This window comes from Argentina silus (assembly GCF_951799395.1).
Source record: "Argentina silus genome assembly, contig: scaffold_174, whole genome shotgun sequence".
NCBI classification, from domain to species: Eukaryota; Metazoa; Chordata; class Actinopteri; order Argentiniformes; family Argentinidae; genus Argentina; species Argentina silus.
This window is the reverse complement of record NW_028152412.1, coordinates 16,706-35,000: the sequence shown is the minus strand read 5'-3', so window position 1 is coordinate 35,000 and position 18,295 is coordinate 16,706. Positions and strand designations below refer to the sequence as shown.

General features: G+C 42.9%; 1 protein-coding gene across 1 annotated transcript in view; it reads right to left on the bottom strand.

The window, feature by feature from the left end:
- Positions 1–15,015, bottom strand: part of LOC310824839 (myosin heavy chain, fast skeletal muscle-like) — a gene marked incomplete at its 5' end in the record, with an annotated part of 16,156 nt that extends 1,141 nt beyond the window's left edge. The window contains 36 exons of the mRNA XM_083698093.1: positions 1–27; positions 177–347; positions 810–935; positions 1,036–1,239; positions 1,536–1,844; positions 2,093–2,217; positions 2,479–2,644; positions 2,729–2,912; positions 3,451–3,647; positions 3,865–3,983; positions 4,578–4,704; positions 4,842–5,231; positions 5,523–5,613; positions 5,846–5,991; positions 6,390–6,566; positions 6,744–6,986; positions 7,159–7,414; positions 7,519–7,655; positions 8,395–8,518; positions 8,660–8,777; positions 8,923–9,010; positions 9,121–9,185; positions 9,851–10,154; positions 10,748–10,918; positions 11,017–11,166; positions 11,476–11,594; positions 12,126–12,264; positions 12,545–12,648; positions 12,871–12,969; positions 13,057–13,120; positions 13,196–13,288; positions 13,586–13,703; positions 13,923–13,950; positions 14,070–14,226; positions 14,386–14,529; positions 14,809–15,015. The exon at positions 1–27 is cut by the window's left edge and continues 78 nt beyond it. Coding sequence (XP_083554219.1) covers positions 1–27; positions 177–347; positions 810–935; positions 1,036–1,239; positions 1,536–1,844; positions 2,093–2,217; positions 2,479–2,644; positions 2,729–2,912; positions 3,451–3,647; positions 3,865–3,983; positions 4,578–4,704; positions 4,842–5,231; positions 5,523–5,613; positions 5,846–5,991; positions 6,390–6,566; positions 6,744–6,986; positions 7,159–7,414; positions 7,519–7,655; positions 8,395–8,518; positions 8,660–8,777; positions 8,923–9,010; positions 9,121–9,185; positions 9,851–10,154; positions 10,748–10,918; positions 11,017–11,166; positions 11,476–11,594; positions 12,126–12,264; positions 12,545–12,648; positions 12,871–12,969; positions 13,057–13,120; positions 13,196–13,288; positions 13,586–13,703; positions 13,923–13,950; positions 14,070–14,226; positions 14,386–14,529; positions 14,809–15,015 — 5,487 coding nt within the window. The remainder of the gene's footprint in view (positions 28–176; positions 348–809; positions 936–1,035; positions 1,240–1,535; positions 1,845–2,092; positions 2,218–2,478; positions 2,645–2,728; positions 2,913–3,450; positions 3,648–3,864; positions 3,984–4,577; positions 4,705–4,841; positions 5,232–5,522; positions 5,614–5,845; positions 5,992–6,389; positions 6,567–6,743; positions 6,987–7,158; positions 7,415–7,518; positions 7,656–8,394; positions 8,519–8,659; positions 8,778–8,922; positions 9,011–9,120; positions 9,186–9,850; positions 10,155–10,747; positions 10,919–11,016; positions 11,167–11,475; positions 11,595–12,125; positions 12,265–12,544; positions 12,649–12,870; positions 12,970–13,056; positions 13,121–13,195; positions 13,289–13,585; positions 13,704–13,922; positions 13,951–14,069; positions 14,227–14,385; positions 14,530–14,808) is intronic.
- Positions 15,016–18,295: the final 3,280 nt, after the last annotated feature.

The window sequence follows — 18,295 nt, the reverse complement described above, 5'->3', positions numbered from 1 at the left end:
CTCCACCTCAGTCTCAAGCTCACGCACCTGTATGGAGGGAACACAGCCGTGTGTTTAAGGTGGAGAAATCCGTCATTAGTTATTGGAAAGAAGTAGAGGTCGATTCTTCAGGCTCATTTAAAGAGACAAATGTTTGAACAAATGTTTATTGAATGGCATAAGGTCTGCAAACTCACCCTGGACTCCAGTTTCTGGAGCTGTTTCTTGCCGCCCTTCATTGCCAGGTTCTCAGCCTCATCCAGACGGTGCTGCAGGTCCTTGACAGTGACCTCTAGGTTCTTCTTCATCCTCTCCAGGTGAGAGCTGGTGTCCTGCTCCTTCTTCAGCTCCTCTGCCATCATGGCCGCCTGAAATGGTCGTTTGTTGAATGATTTAATTCATCGACAATGTGGCATGAAGAACATGACATAAAAATGATATATTATGACATGATAGTTTTGAAATGTGTGATGTCATTGTGGGAATTGGGAAATAGCCAAACTGCTGTGAGGTGTTCCCCCTACTCCGTCTCTCTTCACATTGCTCTCTCTCTCTCTCACTATGTGCTATTGCTTTGTGTGATGGTGCATGTGGCCAGAGGCGTCTACTAGACTGTAGTGCAGGTTTTGATGAATTGGGATTGATAGTGATAACTGTATATACAACACTCTCGTGATCAGAGCTGTGTATCGGATCCGGACAGGTTGACTCTGGTAATTCAGCTGAAGTGTCATTTATCCCGGTCTCAGGTTTTTGGGTTCGGGTGGACCTGTGAAGACCTCTACCGTGGTGACAAATTTTGTTGTATTATTTTAAGTTTGGGGACTTACATCAGTGATGGCCTTCTTTGCCTTCTCCTCTGCGTTTCTGGCCTCCTGCACAGTGTCGTCCACCTCTCCCTGCACTTGAACCAGGTCAGTCTCCAGCTTCTTCTTAGAGTTCAGAAGGCTAGTGTTCTGTATGAAGAAAGTCAATGATTAGTCGGAATTGTATTTCAAGAAAACATACAAAAGTCCCACTGTGGGTAAGATGAGACTGCCTAGGAATCATCTATACCTGGGAGTGAAGCAGGCCCACACGCTCGCTGGCGTCCACCAGCTCCTGCTCGGCCACTTTGCGGCCTCTCTCTGTCTGCTCCAGAGCAACCCTAAGCTCCTCAATCTCAGCCACCATCAGACCGTTCCTGCGCTCTACCATGGCTGCCTGCTCCTTCAAATCTTCTGCTGCGCGAACAGCATCATCAAGGTGCAATTGGGCATCCTGGGATTCACAAAGACGTAGAGCATTAAAACTTGTTGTTGTAGTGCGATAGGATCGGTAAGGGATGCTTTCTTTGTGTTCTATTCTTTTCTACACCAGTCTACTGTGTATTCCTGTGCTCTATTCTATTCCATTGACATAGAAAAAACCCTCTCTCCATTTTTTTTGCCCTTGATATAGGGTGAGTTTATTGTAATTGTTTTCTTATCGTTAAGGTTACGAAGGAGGCATATTATTTGATCTCAAATCTGTGGTTAGGGACAATGTTTACCGTGACTGATTTCCCAGCCCCTTACCTTGAGTTGTCCCTGGACATTCCTCAGCTGTTTCTGGGACTCGGCTGCCTGCCTGTTGGCGTGGCTCAGCTGGATCTCCATCTCGTTCAGGTCTCCCTCCATCTTCTTCTTCACCCTCAGAGCGTCGTTCCTGCTCCTCACCTCTGAGTCCAGGGTGCTCTGCATGGAATCAACCACCCTCTGGCTGTTCCTCTTGATCTGCTCCATCTCCTCATCCTTCTCTGCCAGCTTCCTGTCCACCTCACCCTTGATCTGGTTTAGCTCCAGCTGCACACGCAGAATCTTGGACTCCTCGTGCTCCAGTGTTCCCTGAACAAAACAAAACAGTAGTCACGCTTTGGTTGTGGGGGAGTTGTGGACTGGCAATCATGAACTAAGGGTTGTTCTGGATTGGGGCCTGCTACTGTATGTGATGAAAATGTGGTAATAGGATAGGAGGACCAGGTCTTGCTTAACAACATGACTTTATCTCAATGAGACTAACCTGGACAGTAAAGGTTAAATGAAAAGATGAGTATGTGTTCCAAATGAACAGGGTCAAATGCATTAGTTTCTACCTCAGCCTCCTCCAGGGCAGTCTGGATCTCAGACTTCTCTGTCTCCACAGTCTTCTTGGCCTTCTCCAGCTCATGGATGCTCTTGCCAGTCTCCCCGATCTGCTCAGTCAAGTCAGAGATCTCCTCTGCAAACACAAACACAGAAGTCATTCAGAACAGGGAGATTTTCTTTGCACTCTAGAACACATTGGTGTTTATATATAATTATCATAAGAATAAACGGTAAATGTTTGTACTGTCTGGTGTAGCTAATTGTCTTAAAAAAAGTTCTAAAAATAGTTGAATGACAATTGGAACATTGTTCTGTAGAATAGGGTCACTCATGTAGCTTGATCAAATGAGACACCCCATCATGAGCCAATTAAAACTACTGCCGTTTGACTCACGTTGCAGGTTCTTGTTCTCTCTCTTCAGAGTCTCCAGCTGATCCAAAGCCTCCTCATAGGAGTTCTTCATTTTGAAGAGCTCTGTGCTCAGAGAACGAGCCTCCTTCTGAGCTCCTTCCAGCTCTGCCTGGCCCTCCTCAAACTTCTGCTTCCATTCTGCCAGCACCTAGTGAAATCCATGTGATTTTAATATTTTTCTTTTTTCTTTTATCTGCCATGAATTAATTGGTGTTATTTAGTTATTTCACACCTTGTCAAAGTTCCTCTGCTTCTTGTCGAGGTTGGCAGCAAGAGCATTGGCTCTCTCCACGTCAATCATGAGGTCCTCCACCTCTCCCTGCAGCCTCTGCTTGGTCTTCTCCAGAGAGGCACACTTTGAGTTGGTCGCCTCGATCGTCTCCTCTGCCTCCTGTAGACGCTGGGCCAGCTTCTTCCTGTTAGACAGATGAGGGATTATAAAGCGTCACCTCTGACCTCATCTCTGTGTCGGAGAATGTCTGTAGGTCTGGCTCTTCAGGGTGATGGGAGAAACATGCTACAGTACATTTGGCCTGTGCAGATGAATCCATTAATTGAACAGATGAATCTACAGATGCTTTAGTTGACAACCAATGTTTTGTTTATATGAATCAGATTTCTTTATATCAGACCAAGGACAAGAAGTTAGAGTGACATGTAGCCAAGTTAACAAGGGTCTTGTACAATTGGTTTAGGCAATTAGCTCCATTTTGTCTTAATCTATGGGAATGTACATTTTTACTTCCACATCCTATATGGAATATATGTCTGAAGATTAATTCAATTTCTATTCAGTAAGCAATTCAAATTCTAGAATGGGAAAATCCTTGTTTGTAATAAATATCCCCTTTTGAAATTATTTAATTAAAATGTGTCAACTCATCTTCAGAATTGACAGAACAGAAATGAAATACCCCCCAGCCCTGGTGAATAAGGAGGTTGTGTGTGACTCACTTGGCCTCCTCCAGCTCCTCGGTGCGCTGGATGGCATCAGTCTCGTACTTGGTCCTCCACTGAGCCACCTCACTGTTGGCCTTGGACATGCCGCGTTGCAGCTCTGCCTTGGCCTCCTGCTCCTCCTCAAACTGCTCCCTCAGGAGGTCACAGTCATGGCGGGCAGACTGGACACCGTGGGCCAGTGCGTTCTTAGCCTAGAGAGAGAAATAGAAGAGGTGAGGGAGAAATAGAGGTGAAAGGTAGATAGAGGAGATAGAGAGAAAGTGTAAGAGCATCATAGAAAAAGATAAAGAGAGACAGGAGGAGAGAGTAAATAGTACAGTAAGATGTCGCTGGGTGGCAAAATCACTGTCAACGAGAAGCTGTGATTCAAAACTACGTGGTCGGTGGAGTCTATTTTGAGTCCCTTACCTTGACCTCCTCCTCAATGTGCCTCTTCAGCTCCTCAATCTGCTGGGTGAAGGCCTGTTTGCCTCTGGTCAGCTGGGACACCAGGGCCTCCTTCTCCTCAAGCTGGCGACCAAACTCACCTGTGGGGAAAAGAGCATCTTCTTAATGGGGTCTCTGTTCTAATGGTTAATATTCATTGTTGTTGTTGGAGTAAGGTCAGTTATATTAATGAGTTTATAGGACATATAAACCTTCCCTATGTGCTGTTGTAATAGACAATATATTATCTTGCCAATGCTATTCTAATTTGTGTCAAGTTTGATTTATGGTCAGTTTCTTAACTAATGGTTGAGGGTAGGATTTGGGGTGGGTAAGCTGGTCCTAGATCAACTTGTACATGTATGTCATGTGCTTTAATGTTTTGCTTGTGTGTTGTGTTCTATGTCTTGCTTTTGTACCTTTTAATGCTGATTGTGTGTTACTTTTGTGTGTCTACTGTTACACATCCTGTGTGTTGCTCGTGTGCTTTGCCTTTTGTGCTCTTGGTGTTGCTTGCTTATATGTTGCTTATATGTTGTGTTACTCTACAGATGTTTGCTTTTATGCTGTTTTAAACTGTGTTGCTGCTTTCTTGACCAGGGCTCCCTTGTCAGGTCTTGTCATCTCAATGGGACTCCCCTGGTAAAATAAAGGTAAAATAAAAAAAAGTACAGAATCTGGACCATCATTGGTACCGTTCTCAGTCAGGAGTCTGGCCCTCTGTCCGCTCATGTCATTGACCTGGCGCACATTCTCATCATTCTTAGTCTTGATCTCGCTCAGCTGATCCTCAAGAGTACGGCACATCTTCTCCAGATTGCCCTGGTAGTGAAACATAAACCATTATTACTTTACATGATTATCTTGTGTCAAGACTTGAGTGCCAAGCTTTCCATTTTAATTTTTCACTTTTATTTGAATTGACCCCCACAAACACTGCTCCATCAATTGCTACTGACCTTAGCCTTGGCGACGGCCTCCATGTTGCTGGAGAGGTCATCAATCTCCATCTTGTACTCGCTCTTCTCCTTCTCCAGCTTCTGCTTGACGCGCTGCAGGTTGTCGATCTGCTCCCCGAGCTCTGCCACGCTGTCTGCCTGCTTCTTCCTCAGAGCGGAGGCTGTGGCCTCGTGCTGCAGGGTGGATTCCTCTAGGTCACGTCTCAGTTTCTGAAACTCGGCCTCTCGCTTCTTATTCATCTCTATCTGAGAAGCGGTGGCACCTCCGGCCTCCTCCAGCCTCTCACTGATCTCCTCAAGTTCCCTGGAGAGGTCGGCCCTCTGCTTCTCCACCTTAGCCCTGGCAGCGCGCTCAGCCTCGATCTCCTCCTCCAGCTCCTCAATACGGGCCTACAGTAGGGAGACACAGACAGAGAGATGAAGTCTACAACATCTACAACAATCAAAGCAAAGGAGCTCACAGAATAATAATAAACAAATTATTATATCAAAGACGTGTTAATCCAAAGCAATTTACAGTTAACATACAGAATGTACTGTATGGTGTTTAAGCATCATTCTTAAACCAACTGAACCATTATCCAAAGGGTAAATGGATCACTGTTTCTCATGACAATCTTAACTGTACTATTGTTAGACACTATACAGCCAACTGAGCCATCTGACGGTCCTGTTCTGTACCTGGAGTTCCTTGATCTTCTTCTGCATCTGAGCACCCAGAGACTGTTCGTCCTCAATCTTGCTGAGGAGCTGGGCGGTCTCAAAGTCCTTCCTAAAGAACAGAAACATTGATTACAGTTTAATTTGGTTAGATTGTGTAAATGGACAGTCTATCGTACCTTTGGTTTATAGAAAGACATCTGTTCAGATTTGTCTATTTTCTAATTCAATACATACGTTTTGTTTCAACACATTGATGATTTTGACTATTGCAACAATTGAAAGAAAAAAAGAATGTTCAATTCATATCAAATACAATGTTATAGTAATTTATTTGTGTTTACTTCTTGATCTTCTCGTCAGATTGCTGCTTGTCGTTCTCCAGGTCCATTATGGACTCCTGGGCCAGTTTCAGATCTCCCTCCAGCTTTCTCTTGGATCTCTCCAGATCCATACGGAGCTTCTTCTCTTGCTCCAGAGAACCCTCAAGCTAGAAGAGAAACAAACACAATCCAAACCATTAAGTAGATTAATAAAGTTAAGCCTTTGGGGGGATAACACAGGGTGCAGTTTCATAATAATTGCCTCAATAACTAACCTAGATTTTACTACTATTATAGCCATCTAATAATTCCCAGCTTGTATGTTCTTTCAAGCTAGAAGATAACCACACACATTTGTCATGAAATTCCAAATAATGAACAATAGTATCCAAACCATCTTTGTTGATAAAGTAACGTAGATTAATAAAGCCATCTAATAATTCCCAGCTTGTATGTGACTGTTTCATGTTCTTGTGTGTTTTAACTTGTGTAAAATAATAAGCTTTACTATTCTATTACAATCTTGGTTGACACTAGCACTGCTTTATTTGCATTGCCCACTCACATCATCCACTTGCTGTTCCAGCTTGGTCTTCGCCTTGGTCAGAGTGTTGACTTTGTCCTCCTCTGCCTGCAGGTCATCCAGTGTCTGCTGGTGGGCCTCTTGGAGGGCCTTCTTCTCCTTGGTCAGCTTGGCAACAGCCTCATCCTGAGACGCCATCTCCTCAGTCAGGTTCTTAACCTGAACACAGCCACAACAGAGAGTATTTAGTCACTTCACCTCACAAAGGGAAATACAGCATAAACTGTGGCCTGCAAATCATGTTCTCTCATTCCAGGACCAACATGACACAGTTGGATTCATTGATTGTTTGGCAACAGTTTGATCAGATTGTAGTTTGTATGTGTTATATGAGACCTTATTTTCAGTGGCGTGTTTCTCCTTCTCCACTTTGGCCAGAGTTAGCTCCAGGTCATCAATGTCTTTCTTCAACTCAGAACACTCATCCTCCAGCTTCCTCTTCTTGGCTGTCAACTCAGCATTGATCTCCTCCTCATCTTCCAGCCTCTCGGTCGTCTCTTTGAGTTTGGCCTCCAGCTGGATCTTGCTCTTGATGAGCCCCTCACACCTCTCCTCAGCATCGTTCAGACACTCTCCTTCCTGGTTTCAGAAGGGAAGAGAAAGCAAAACGCTTCAAAACTCAATAAGAGAACACAGCAAATCAATACAAATCTATGAAAAATGTAAACTTGGGGACAAAAGTGTGTGTGTGTGTGTGTGTGTGTGTGTGTGTGTGTGTGTGTGTGTGTGTGTGTGTGTGTCGCTCACTCACAGATGCAACTTGGAGGGCAAGGTCATTCTTCTCCTGCAGCAGGGATACCATCTTCTCCTCCAGCTCCTTCTTACGGGCCTCTGCTTTGGTCAGGGCAATTTTGCACTTTTCAAAGTCCTCCTTCATGTTGGCCAGCTCCTTCTCCGTCTCAGCACTCTGCAGCAGGGGCTTGATCTTGTAGTAGACCTTCATCCATGGCCAATGTTTGACATTCATGAATGAGCGGACGTTGTACTGGATGGTGTAGACGGACTCTCTGGTTGACAAGAGGAAGGCAATTGTGGCAAAGTGAGTTTTATGCTTTTGAAAGGCTCAATGATATAATAAGTAGTGCTAGAGAGATTATCTCCCATCCCATACCTCCTCTCCATCATCTTGGAGAACTCCCTCCTCATCAGGTATCCACGGCAGAGAGCTTGAGTCATGGTTACCAGAGACGCCAGCTTCTCATCACGCATCTCCTCCAAGACACCCAGCAGACCAGCTTTGAAGAACACCTGAGCACAGATACACAAGCATGGCCAATGGAGGAGTTAGACACAGTAACGTAGGAAGGGGCAGAATAGAAAATCAAAGGGAGGTTCAACACCACTACACTTGGATGTAACAAGAAAAGCATTGAAATGCATGTAAAGAGAAATTAAGATGTGAGGTTTTGAATGGATATCTTACATTAAAGAGATGGTATGTGATCATCGCGATTATGTCTGTATTTTTTAAACCTCTCATTTTGGGCACAGATGGTCAATTTATAGCTTGTGCAACTCTAATCTATGAACTGAATCACTGTTTTATCTCATTCAGCCACGGCATCACTAGTTTTACACCGCCAATATTTTGAAGCAGCAGTACTTTTACTTTCACGTTCAGCTAGCGTGGAATCCCCACGTGTAACCGAGTTGAGATGGTAAATAACCCTAACCCTAACCCGAGTTGAGAGTAAAACTCACTCCTCAAGTTCAAATACCACACCCGCGCTGAATAGCTAGCTTTTCGATAGCGTGGCTGGTTTACATCGGGTGTTTGAGGAGACAGTCACGTGTGTTGGCAAGCCAGAGGTCACAAGTTCAAGACTCGGTCGAAGCACGTGGAATTGCGGGGCGACTGTTTGCACCAACTTGGCGTCTGTGTGATGGGGAGGTGTTGTACTTTTAGAACTGTAGGCTGAAATGACACCAATGATCCTGTAGCATCTCTTTGATGTTTCAGTCCTGTTATGAGGTCACATCTCCTTACCTTGGTGTGTCCAAACTTGTACTCATCGTGAGGCACATCAATCGACCCGAGCAGCTTCTCAGAAGCCTTCTTGTTGTCCATGAACTGACCGTCAGGGATGACACCGGCATTCAGTACTTTGTACCTGTATGGGGAGAATTGTTAAATATGTTAGTTTGAAAGCTCTTGCTTATGTTGTCAAGGAAGGGCTGTGTGTGTGTGTGTGTGTGTGTGTGTGTGTGTGTGTGTGTGTGTGTGTGTGTGTGTGTGTGTGTATGAACTGTACCTCTGCTTGAAGTCAGCATAGAGGATTCTGCTGGGGAAGCCCTTTCTGCAGATCCTGATACCTTCCAGTACACCGTTACACCTCAGCTGGTGGATAACCAGGAAGTTCTCCATCAGACCTGGAAAACACAAAATGCATCTTAACCCCTAAATAAACCGTAGAATAATGTAATTATTAATAATAATGTTTTAAAGACTTAAGGATAGTAATGATTAGTAGTTTAATCATGGGCTTAGTCTGTAATATGTCTCTGTGTGTTGTACCTGGAGTCTTTGACTCGTTGGGGATCAGGCAGCGCACAAAGTGAGGGTGGGTGCTCCTCAAGTTGGTCATCAGCTTGCCCAAGTTCTCCTGTGAGGGGTGACAAACCATAATGTTCTCACAAATAATTCAGACTTAATTTACACTTTTTCAAAAGATTCCAACAGACACTCTGGCAGGCAGGAATATCAAAAGCTCACCCTGAACTGGGAGGACACAGTCTGCATGGAACCTCCCTTCTTCTTGCCTCCTTTCTTTGTGGTGTCTTTTTCAAGGAGTAAAAAAAAAAGTGTTACAAATGATAGAAATCTCTGATCAACTCCCTTCAATGTTGGTTCATTGAAGTAGAAATGGCGCTGGCCATGGAATAGTAAAACATTTCAGCTGTATAGCCATAGTCTTCTTATGCACTGAGAAAAAGCCTTCAAAACATAAGGAGAATATGGACACGATATCCAAGCGCGGACATGAGAGGTTGTCGATTCTTCAAAATAATTGATCACGACAATTTTTGATTTCATGGTTCCAAACAGAGAAATATAATTTATATTGGAGCTATATTGAAAAGACGTTCAGGACTGCAACTTGAAATCCCTTCAAAATGATATTGGAGCCAATCTTTTAAGTATTATATTGTAATGTGGCTGTTGACTATGGTCCCAAACGCCACTTGTGTGTTGCCATTGTTTACAGCATCTGGATTCCCATTGGTTGACTTTCTTTTGTCCAGTAGCACATCTCACTCTGCACCAGTAGAAAGGAGCCCCGACCAAACATTTCAGACATGTCAGAATTCAGATTAGATGTGATTTACAGCCAACATGTACATTTAGTCGTGGGCAAATTTGTGGCTGAAATCATGTAGTGTCTGCCCGGCTTAATGCTCATCATCATCCTAATGCTTAGTTATTAACATGATGCTAATGTTACCTTCAGCTGCAGCAGGTGGATAAATGACAGACAGCAGTTTGACTGAGGACTTCTGGTAGAGTTGCACCACAGAGTCGTTCAGGGGGTCCTTGTTCTTGTCCAGCCAGCCAGTGATGTTGTAGTCCACAGTGCCAGCATAGTGCACCAGGGAGAAGTGGGCCTCAGCCTTGCCCTTGGCAGGCTTGGGCTTCTCAAACGCCTTGGTTTTGCCAAGATGCTGGTCGTACAGCTTGTTCTTGAAGGTGGTGTCTGACGCCTTGGGGAACATGCACTCCTCTTCAAGGATGGAGAAGATGCCCAATGGCTGTGCAAAAAGAGATTTCAATTCAATGACTATGTTGATATTTACACTATTTTCATGTTTTTGACTTCAACAATCACCGTTATATGATGATAGCCATGTGGTGGAAGCATATGAACCCTTTAACACCCGATGTTGCATATAGGCAACAATGTATTTAACACCAGGTAAAAGGTGTGTACCAGACCAATTTACAAAAGGAAACTACTGTATTTAACGAGAGATCCGAATAAAAACTTAGCACCTTCGGGTGGCTGATTGTTATAATTACACCAGCGTACGTTTTCTCAGAAAAATTATGGAAATCACAAATCTGTAAACACGAAAATTCTGCTCCTCCAAAATTGTCTCGCACGTGGTCTAAAGCGAAGTTTCTGAAAATGTACATCGTCTGAAAATGTATACTTGAAATGCTAATGTTGTGTAAATGTTGGGACGCCTGGTGTTAATGACTGTCATCACACATTCATGCTTTTGTGGCTCAAAATTTTCCAAATAACATTAATATGTGATAATATAGTAGCCTCAAACACCTACCTCTATAAACTGCTTTTGACACCCATCATTAAATAGTTTAATCCTCACAGGCTGCTTACCTTCTCAATAAGCTCAATGCAGGCAGCCAAGTCCATGCCGAAGTCAATGAACGCCCAGACGATTCCCTCCTTCTTGTACTCCTCTTGCTCCAGGACGAACATGGTGTGGTTGAAGAACTGTTGCAGTTTCTCATTGGTGAAGTTAATACACAGCTGCTCCATGCTGTTGTACTGTTGATGGAATTTCAGAATCAAGGAATATGTTCATCATACATGGCTGTAATCTTTCATAATCACAACTTGTTTTCTTGTTTTGACAACATACTCACATCAAAGATCTCAAAACCGGCAATGTCGAGCACACCGATGTAGAACTGCCTTGGCTGCTTGGTGTCCAACATTTCGTTGATACGGACGACCATCCACAAGAACATCCTCTCATAGATGGACTTAGCCAGAGCCATCACTGAATTATTCACCTGTAAAAAAAAGCATTAGGTCACTGAATCAGAGAAACTGTATATGTATGTATATGTGACTGTATAAACTTGGGGGAGAGGGAGGGGACTGTTTGCTTGTCTTTCTTTTTCTGTGTTGTTGTTTCTGTTAGATTTTATTGATATTGATATTGATTGGTTGATTTGAGTATTTGTTGAACAACAGGGTGGCACTTACACGCGAGCACTATAAAACCAAATGTTTTTCAAGAGTGTTCACAATATGGCAAAAAATATATAGATGTTTTGAATTTAAAGAATGATTGTCAGAGAATAAAATGAATGCCCTACCTGAGGCACTGTCTGTCCCTTGGTCACATACTCGTTGCCGACCTTCACTCTGGGGTAGCACAGAGCTTTAAGCATGTCGGCTGAGTTCAGGCCCAGGAGGTAAGCGATTTTATCAGCCACTGGAAAGAGAAGGAGCAACAACAGACTCAAGGACAGAGCCATACAAGATTGTTTGTTTCTAATGACACAGGTACCCTGTCTCTCAATCAGCCTGGCATTAACAGAATACCAGAGAGAAATATCAATATATCTACTGTTTGGTCATGTTTAGTGCAGGACACCTTGTTACTAGTCTAGCACATTTCTTCGTGCTAAGTGGATCACATACAAAAGTGGGCCTGCACACTCAAATGCATTTTGCTCACATGTACCTTTATTTACAAACTAAGACAGAACGTTGTGCAAGGTATATGTTGGAGCCTTTTAATGTCCAGGCCCTTGTTCAATTTACAGTGAAACCGTATCTATTTAACTTCTGAAGAACTTCAGTTTTTATATTTGAATCAATCAACATATTTGAATTATTTCAAAACATTTGTAGAGGGTCTACATATTCTGTCTGGTCTGAGTGATTAGCTATTGTTATATTTCATGAGGAACAACTTGTAAATGTTCTTTTTTCCATGTTGGGTTCCAGAGGTGGAACTCACCCTCTGTGCCGTCTGGCTCGGCCTGCTCCTCACGCTGCTTCTGCTTGAAATGCATGTTGCCGTGATGCATGACAGCGCCTGTCAGCTTGAAGATGTACATTTTATCCTCAGCGGTGAAGCCCAGGATGTCAATGGCTTCCTGAAAGAGAGGAATTTCATGTTACAGAGGAAGGAAACAGTGATGAATTGAAGACAAACTCACTCTGTCAGAGTACGGCTCTGTTAGCTCCAAATCTAGCAGAATGGATGGAAATGTCAGACTTCTCTATTCCTCTAGTAGACTAGCAGCACAATAGGATTTTAACAATGTTACCCAGGGCACTTGTGGATGCCGTATGCCCCCCTATAAGAGGAGTCATTAACACTGGGCACTCCAAAACAGATCATTGATACAAATAAAAACCCTTTGAGTGACTCACATCTGTGGCGACCAGCTCTACCGTGTCGTCAATGCTGGCCACAGTGATCTGCCCCTGGCTGATCATGGGGAAATCGTAGGGGTTGGTGGTGATGAGTGTCATTTCTGTGGAGAACAGAGAACAAAGTTGTCTGTTAAATCAAATTCATGTAGATAAATGGACCACTTGTACTCAATACATATACTCAATGACAGGCACATTTCATCAGCTCAACCAAAGCCCAATTCTTATACCATATCTGACTCTACTAAGTGTAGCAGCGACTGGATGAGTATTTCATTTTCACAGCAGGGAGCTAGTTTTCCCTGCTCTCTGCTTTGGCGTACCGACTAGCTCAGGTTTGTGGTTGGTCATCATCTGGTAGAAGATGTGGTAACCCCTCTCATCAGGAAGCTGGAAGGCCACCCTGGACTTCTCCAGCAGATCTGATAGAGAGAACAGGAGAGAAAAATGTATTGCAAAACTTTTTTTTTTGTGGAATAGGTATGGAGAAATGACTAATACCAACTTACAGGTCTCAATGTCAGCACTAGCCAGTTTGCCGGACGTAGCGAAGTGAATCCTGATGAATTTACCCTACAGTAGAGCAGGCCGGTTAGAAATCAGTCAACAAAAAATCTACAACTGCCAAAGTGTTTCCCTCATACTTACAAAGCGAGACGAGTTGTCGTTCCTCACAGTCTTGGCATTACCGTAAGCCTCCAGCAGGGGGTTAGCTGCAATGATCTGATCCTCAAGAGATCCCTGAATGAGACAAAGTTGCTAAAGCGTTAGTAACTGAAAATCTCCTTTCATCTTTCAACAACATCTGTTCCTTTTAGCTGAGAAGGAGGCTATGGTGAGGTACAGACCTCATTAGGAATGTGATCCCACCCTAAAGCCCAGGGTTCCACCCAGCTGTCTCTGAGCCTACTGGTTCCCAACAGCACATATACCCACCCAAAATCCTCTGTCAAACTAGAGGAAATTAGAGAAAAGTTGATGTGTTTTCAATCATTCACCTCAACTTACTCTAAATCGTGACACATAAGCACAACTTACCTGTATTTTACCAGCGGTCGCTGGTGCTTCCTTCTTCGCGCCTCCAGCCACAGCAATGGTGGCAAAGTACTGGATGACACGCTTGGTGTTGACAGTCTTTCCTGCACCGGATTCTCCACTGGTTTATAGACAGAGAAAGAGGGGTTTAGACACATGTTTTAGGATCATATCAGCATTCATTAAACAAGAAAAGAAAATGGCATTGCTTTAACTTGTTTTATAACCAAGTTAATGTTCTCAAATATTCTCACTCAGTTACTCAATATTGACTTCATAATACCCAACATACTGCAAAAGGAACGCTTTCTGAAAAGTAAGATGTTAGTGAACAACTTACGTAATCAGGACGGACTGATTCTCTCTATCTGCAAGCAAAGAAACATATTGTTCACACTCATTCACTGGGTTTTGGTACATCATTGCATTCAAGGCATCATCATAAAGTCGCTCATCTAACTATCCATCCATCCATGAGAGCTCGTACCAGTCAGCATGAACTGATAGGCGTTGTCAGAGACAGAGAAGATATGGGGTGGAGCCTCCATACGCTTCTTCCCTCTGTAGGCTTCCACACATGACTGGTCGTACACGGGGAGCCACTTGTAGGGGTTCACCGTGGCACAGAAGAGCCCAGAGTAGGTCTGGATAAAGTGGATCAAATATGGGAATTAGCCAAGTCAGATTAACTGGAATGTGGAAGTGTAGGTATCTTTGCGTATAGTGATATGCTGTTTTCGTTCTCTGCATTTGCTTCTGTGTGCTAGGTTTCTGGTGTTGACTGATGTGTATGTATCTCTTACGTAGATCATCCATGCTGCGTAACGCTCTTTGAGATTATACAGCACAGAGGCTTCATTCAGGTAGGTCATCATGGCCATGTCCTCAATCTTGTCATACTTTGGGGGGTTCATTTGCAAGACGTCATCTTCTTTGAAGTCTTTAGTCTGAAACACAGTGAGAAATCTAAATGACACTCAAATCAACACTATATTGATAACTTTTTACTGATGAAAAATAAATAAATGTTGGTACTAGCATGATCCATGCAATTGATTTATTTACAGTACCAGTGTTTTACGATCCTCCACACAACTTGAATATTAAAGGGGAAATTCACATTTTTGATCAATAATATTTTTCATAACTATGCATGTTGAAAGATTCAACTTGCTTTTGGAAGCTGCAGTTTTGTTTCGGTTATAGGTGATATGTTGTAGGCTTACCTCCTGAGTGTCTGTAATTTTCACAGAGATTTTTCCACCCTCCCTGGCTACAATTGTACCCTTGAGGTACAGCTCCTTGACGTCAGTCACATAGCAGGCGTTCTTTGCATCAAAGGGCGCGGATTGAGCTTCGATCCTCTCCCTCTCTGGCTTACGAAGGTATATGGCAGCTGCGCCATAAATGGCCATCTCCGCATCCGTACTCATGGTGGCGGCTCACTAGGACAGAAAGATTACAAAACAAACATGTTTGAGTCTGTACTAACCCCTCCCCAGTCAACAGAGTTAAAGGCAGTATATTTACCAGAATGTATTCTAAGAATGTAAAAACTCAAATGTCTCACCTTGTTTTCTCCAACCAGATGAAATGGTATCTATGTGGTCCAAGGTACTACAGACACAGTCAGCTAAGAAACAAATTAAGACAATACAATAATAAAATAAAGGGTGAATACTGGGTAACATATGTCAGGACCGACACCCTAGAATTTAGAGGCCCATTTGGACCACAAGTTATAAGATTGCACCTTTAAATGTCCACTTTAATGTTAATTGATATAAACATGCCCACTTTCTTTCAAACTGTGTGAACGAAAACGGATTCATCACCAATCACAATTTAATAAAGCAATGCCACTTTAATGTTGAATAGAATGCATTACTTGCTACAGAGCTAATCATGTGAAGTCCTATGTGGCATAACCTCTTAAACTTTATGCCCTATTTGACTCATTTCCGCCTAAAAAACAGACCCAAACTAAACGGCTGATAACATTAGAAATATGATGATCAGGTGCAGAAGCAGGATGCCATTGGATAGGTAACACCTTGAAGTTGTGTGTGGATATGCTCAGATCATAGTTCAGAATAGCATACTACGGTAAAGTAAACAATAATCAAATTAAAGCAGAATTTGGGCCCGTCCGGCTTAAGAGAATAAACACAAACAGAACTCAAGTCTCACAGTGCAGTCACTGCATCAGACATGGAAATGAAATCATGTAAGGAGGTGGAAGGTCTTACCACAGAGGTTGAATCTGCCTGTGGATGCTGTGGCCTCAGGCTCCTTATATCTGGTTCCAGAGTGCCAACCAAGCAGAAGTTAATTATGGACCACACTGCTGGAGGAGGTGGATTGGATGAGAGACTGTTTCCCTATGCCCTTTTCTGATATGTGATATTCATTTCTTAATTACATTTTGCTTCTCTTGCATACTTATTATTATTCCAAATCTTTCCACTGCTCCTCCTACAACTTTTAAGATCGAAAGACCAATCCAACTTCACAACGTGGAGAGAGGTCTTTCTGAAGCTGATATATCTTTTTGGTTTTTAATAATTGTTATACTTTTTAAACTAAAGTGCAAGTATTAACATGGAGGTCTATGAAAACCAAAAGATGAAATGTTTGTACCTCTGCTGCTCTTACACCTTTCAAACTATTCACATCAATATTTACAATGTGCAGAAACTCCAAATTATGAATCCTGATAATAAAATAAAAAAACTCCCATCTGTTAACATGGTGGAACTCCCATCTGTTAACATGGTGGAACTCCCATCTGTTAACATGGTGGAACTCCCATCTGTTAACATGGTGGAACTCCCATCCGTTAACATGGTGGAACTCCCATCCGTTAACATGGTGGAACTCCCATCTGTTAACATGGTGGAACTCCCATCCGTTAACATGGTGGAACTCCCATAATAATTTTCAAATATACAGTTGTGGTCAGAAGTTTACATACACTTGTAAAGAACATGTATGTCATGGCAGTCTTGAGTTTCCAATCATTTCTACAACTCTTATTTTTCTGTGATGGATTGATTGGAGCACATACTTCTTTGTTACAAAAAACATTCATGAAGTTTGGTTCTTTTATGAATTTATTATGGGTCTTCTGAAAATGTGACAAAATCTGCTGGGTCAAAAATATACATACAGCAATGCTAATATTTGGTTAAATGTCCATTGGCCATTTTCACCTCAATTAGACGCTTTTGGTAGCCATCCACAAGCTTCTGGCAAGCTTCTGGTTGAATCTTTGACCACTCCTCTTGACAGAATCGGTGCAGTTCAACTAAATTCGTTGGCTTTCTGACACAGACTTGTTTCTTCAGCACACTCCACATGTTCTCGATAGGGTTTAAGTCAGGACTCTAGCCTGATTTTGCCATTCCTTTACGACGTTTGATGTGTGTTTGGGGTCATTGTCCTGTTGGAACACCCAACTACGTCCAAGACCCAACCTTCTGGCTGATAATTTTAGGTTTTCCTGAAGAATTTGGAGGTAATCCTCCTTCTTCATTATTCCATTTATTTTCTGTAAAGCACCAGTTCCACTGGCAGCAAATCAGGCCCAGATCATGGGGTGAAAGGCCTCACCTTCTCTCCTCCAAACATATTTCTGGTCATTGTGGCCAAATAGCTCAATTTTTGTTTCATCTGACCACAGAACTTTCCTCCAGAAGGCCTTTTCTTTGTCCATGTGATCAGCAGCAAACTTTAGTCGAGCCTTAAAGTGCCGCTTCTGGAGCAACGGCTTCCTTCTTGCATGGCAGCCTCTCAGCCCATGGCGATGTAAAACACGCTTGACTGTGGACACTGACACCTGTGTTCCAGCAGCTTCTAATTCATGGCAGACCTGCTTTTTGGTGGTTCTTGGTTGACTCTTGACCATCCTGACCAATTTTCTCTCAGCAGCAGGTGATAGCTTGCGTTTTCTTCCTGATCGTGGCAGTGACACAACTGTGCCATGCATTTTATACTTACAAACAATTGTTTGCACAGTTGATCTTGGGACCTGTAGCTGCTTTGAAATGGCTCCAAGTGACTTCCCTGACTTGTTCAAGTCAATGATGCGCTTTTTCAGATCTGTGCTGAGCTCCTTAGAGTTTCCCATTGTAGGGTTTTTTGGTGAGTGTAATGAGTGTATGTGTAGAAGTATGTTCCAATCAATCCGTCACAGAAAAATAAGAGTTGTAGAAATTATTGGAAACTCAAGACATACGACATATGACATACATGTTCTTTACAAGTGTATGTAAACTTCTGACCACAACTGTACATGGGATTGTCAATTATTGATCAATAGAGCTGGAGACACTTCACAGTCCCTTATCAACTTGTCAATACATGTGTGAACAGAACTGAGTCACTTTCAAGAGAGAGAAAAGATAAGGGGTTCATTGACCTTCATCCTGGTCTGCTGTGTCAAAAAACATTCTCTCAGTGAAGTGACTGATGGGCATTTAGGTTGCTCACGCACCTGATATTGATCTGATCACAGTATACATATCTTGAATTGCAGGACCCCACACTGGACCTTATAGGGAGCTGAGGTTTTCTCAACCAATAGACAAACAAACTAGTATCTATCTGTTAGCACTATGATCAACAATGACAGACAATCAGGAACTACAACACAACCCTCATTGGATTAATCTCCAATGGGGATGGAAGTTGATAGTTGATAGCCTGGCTTCC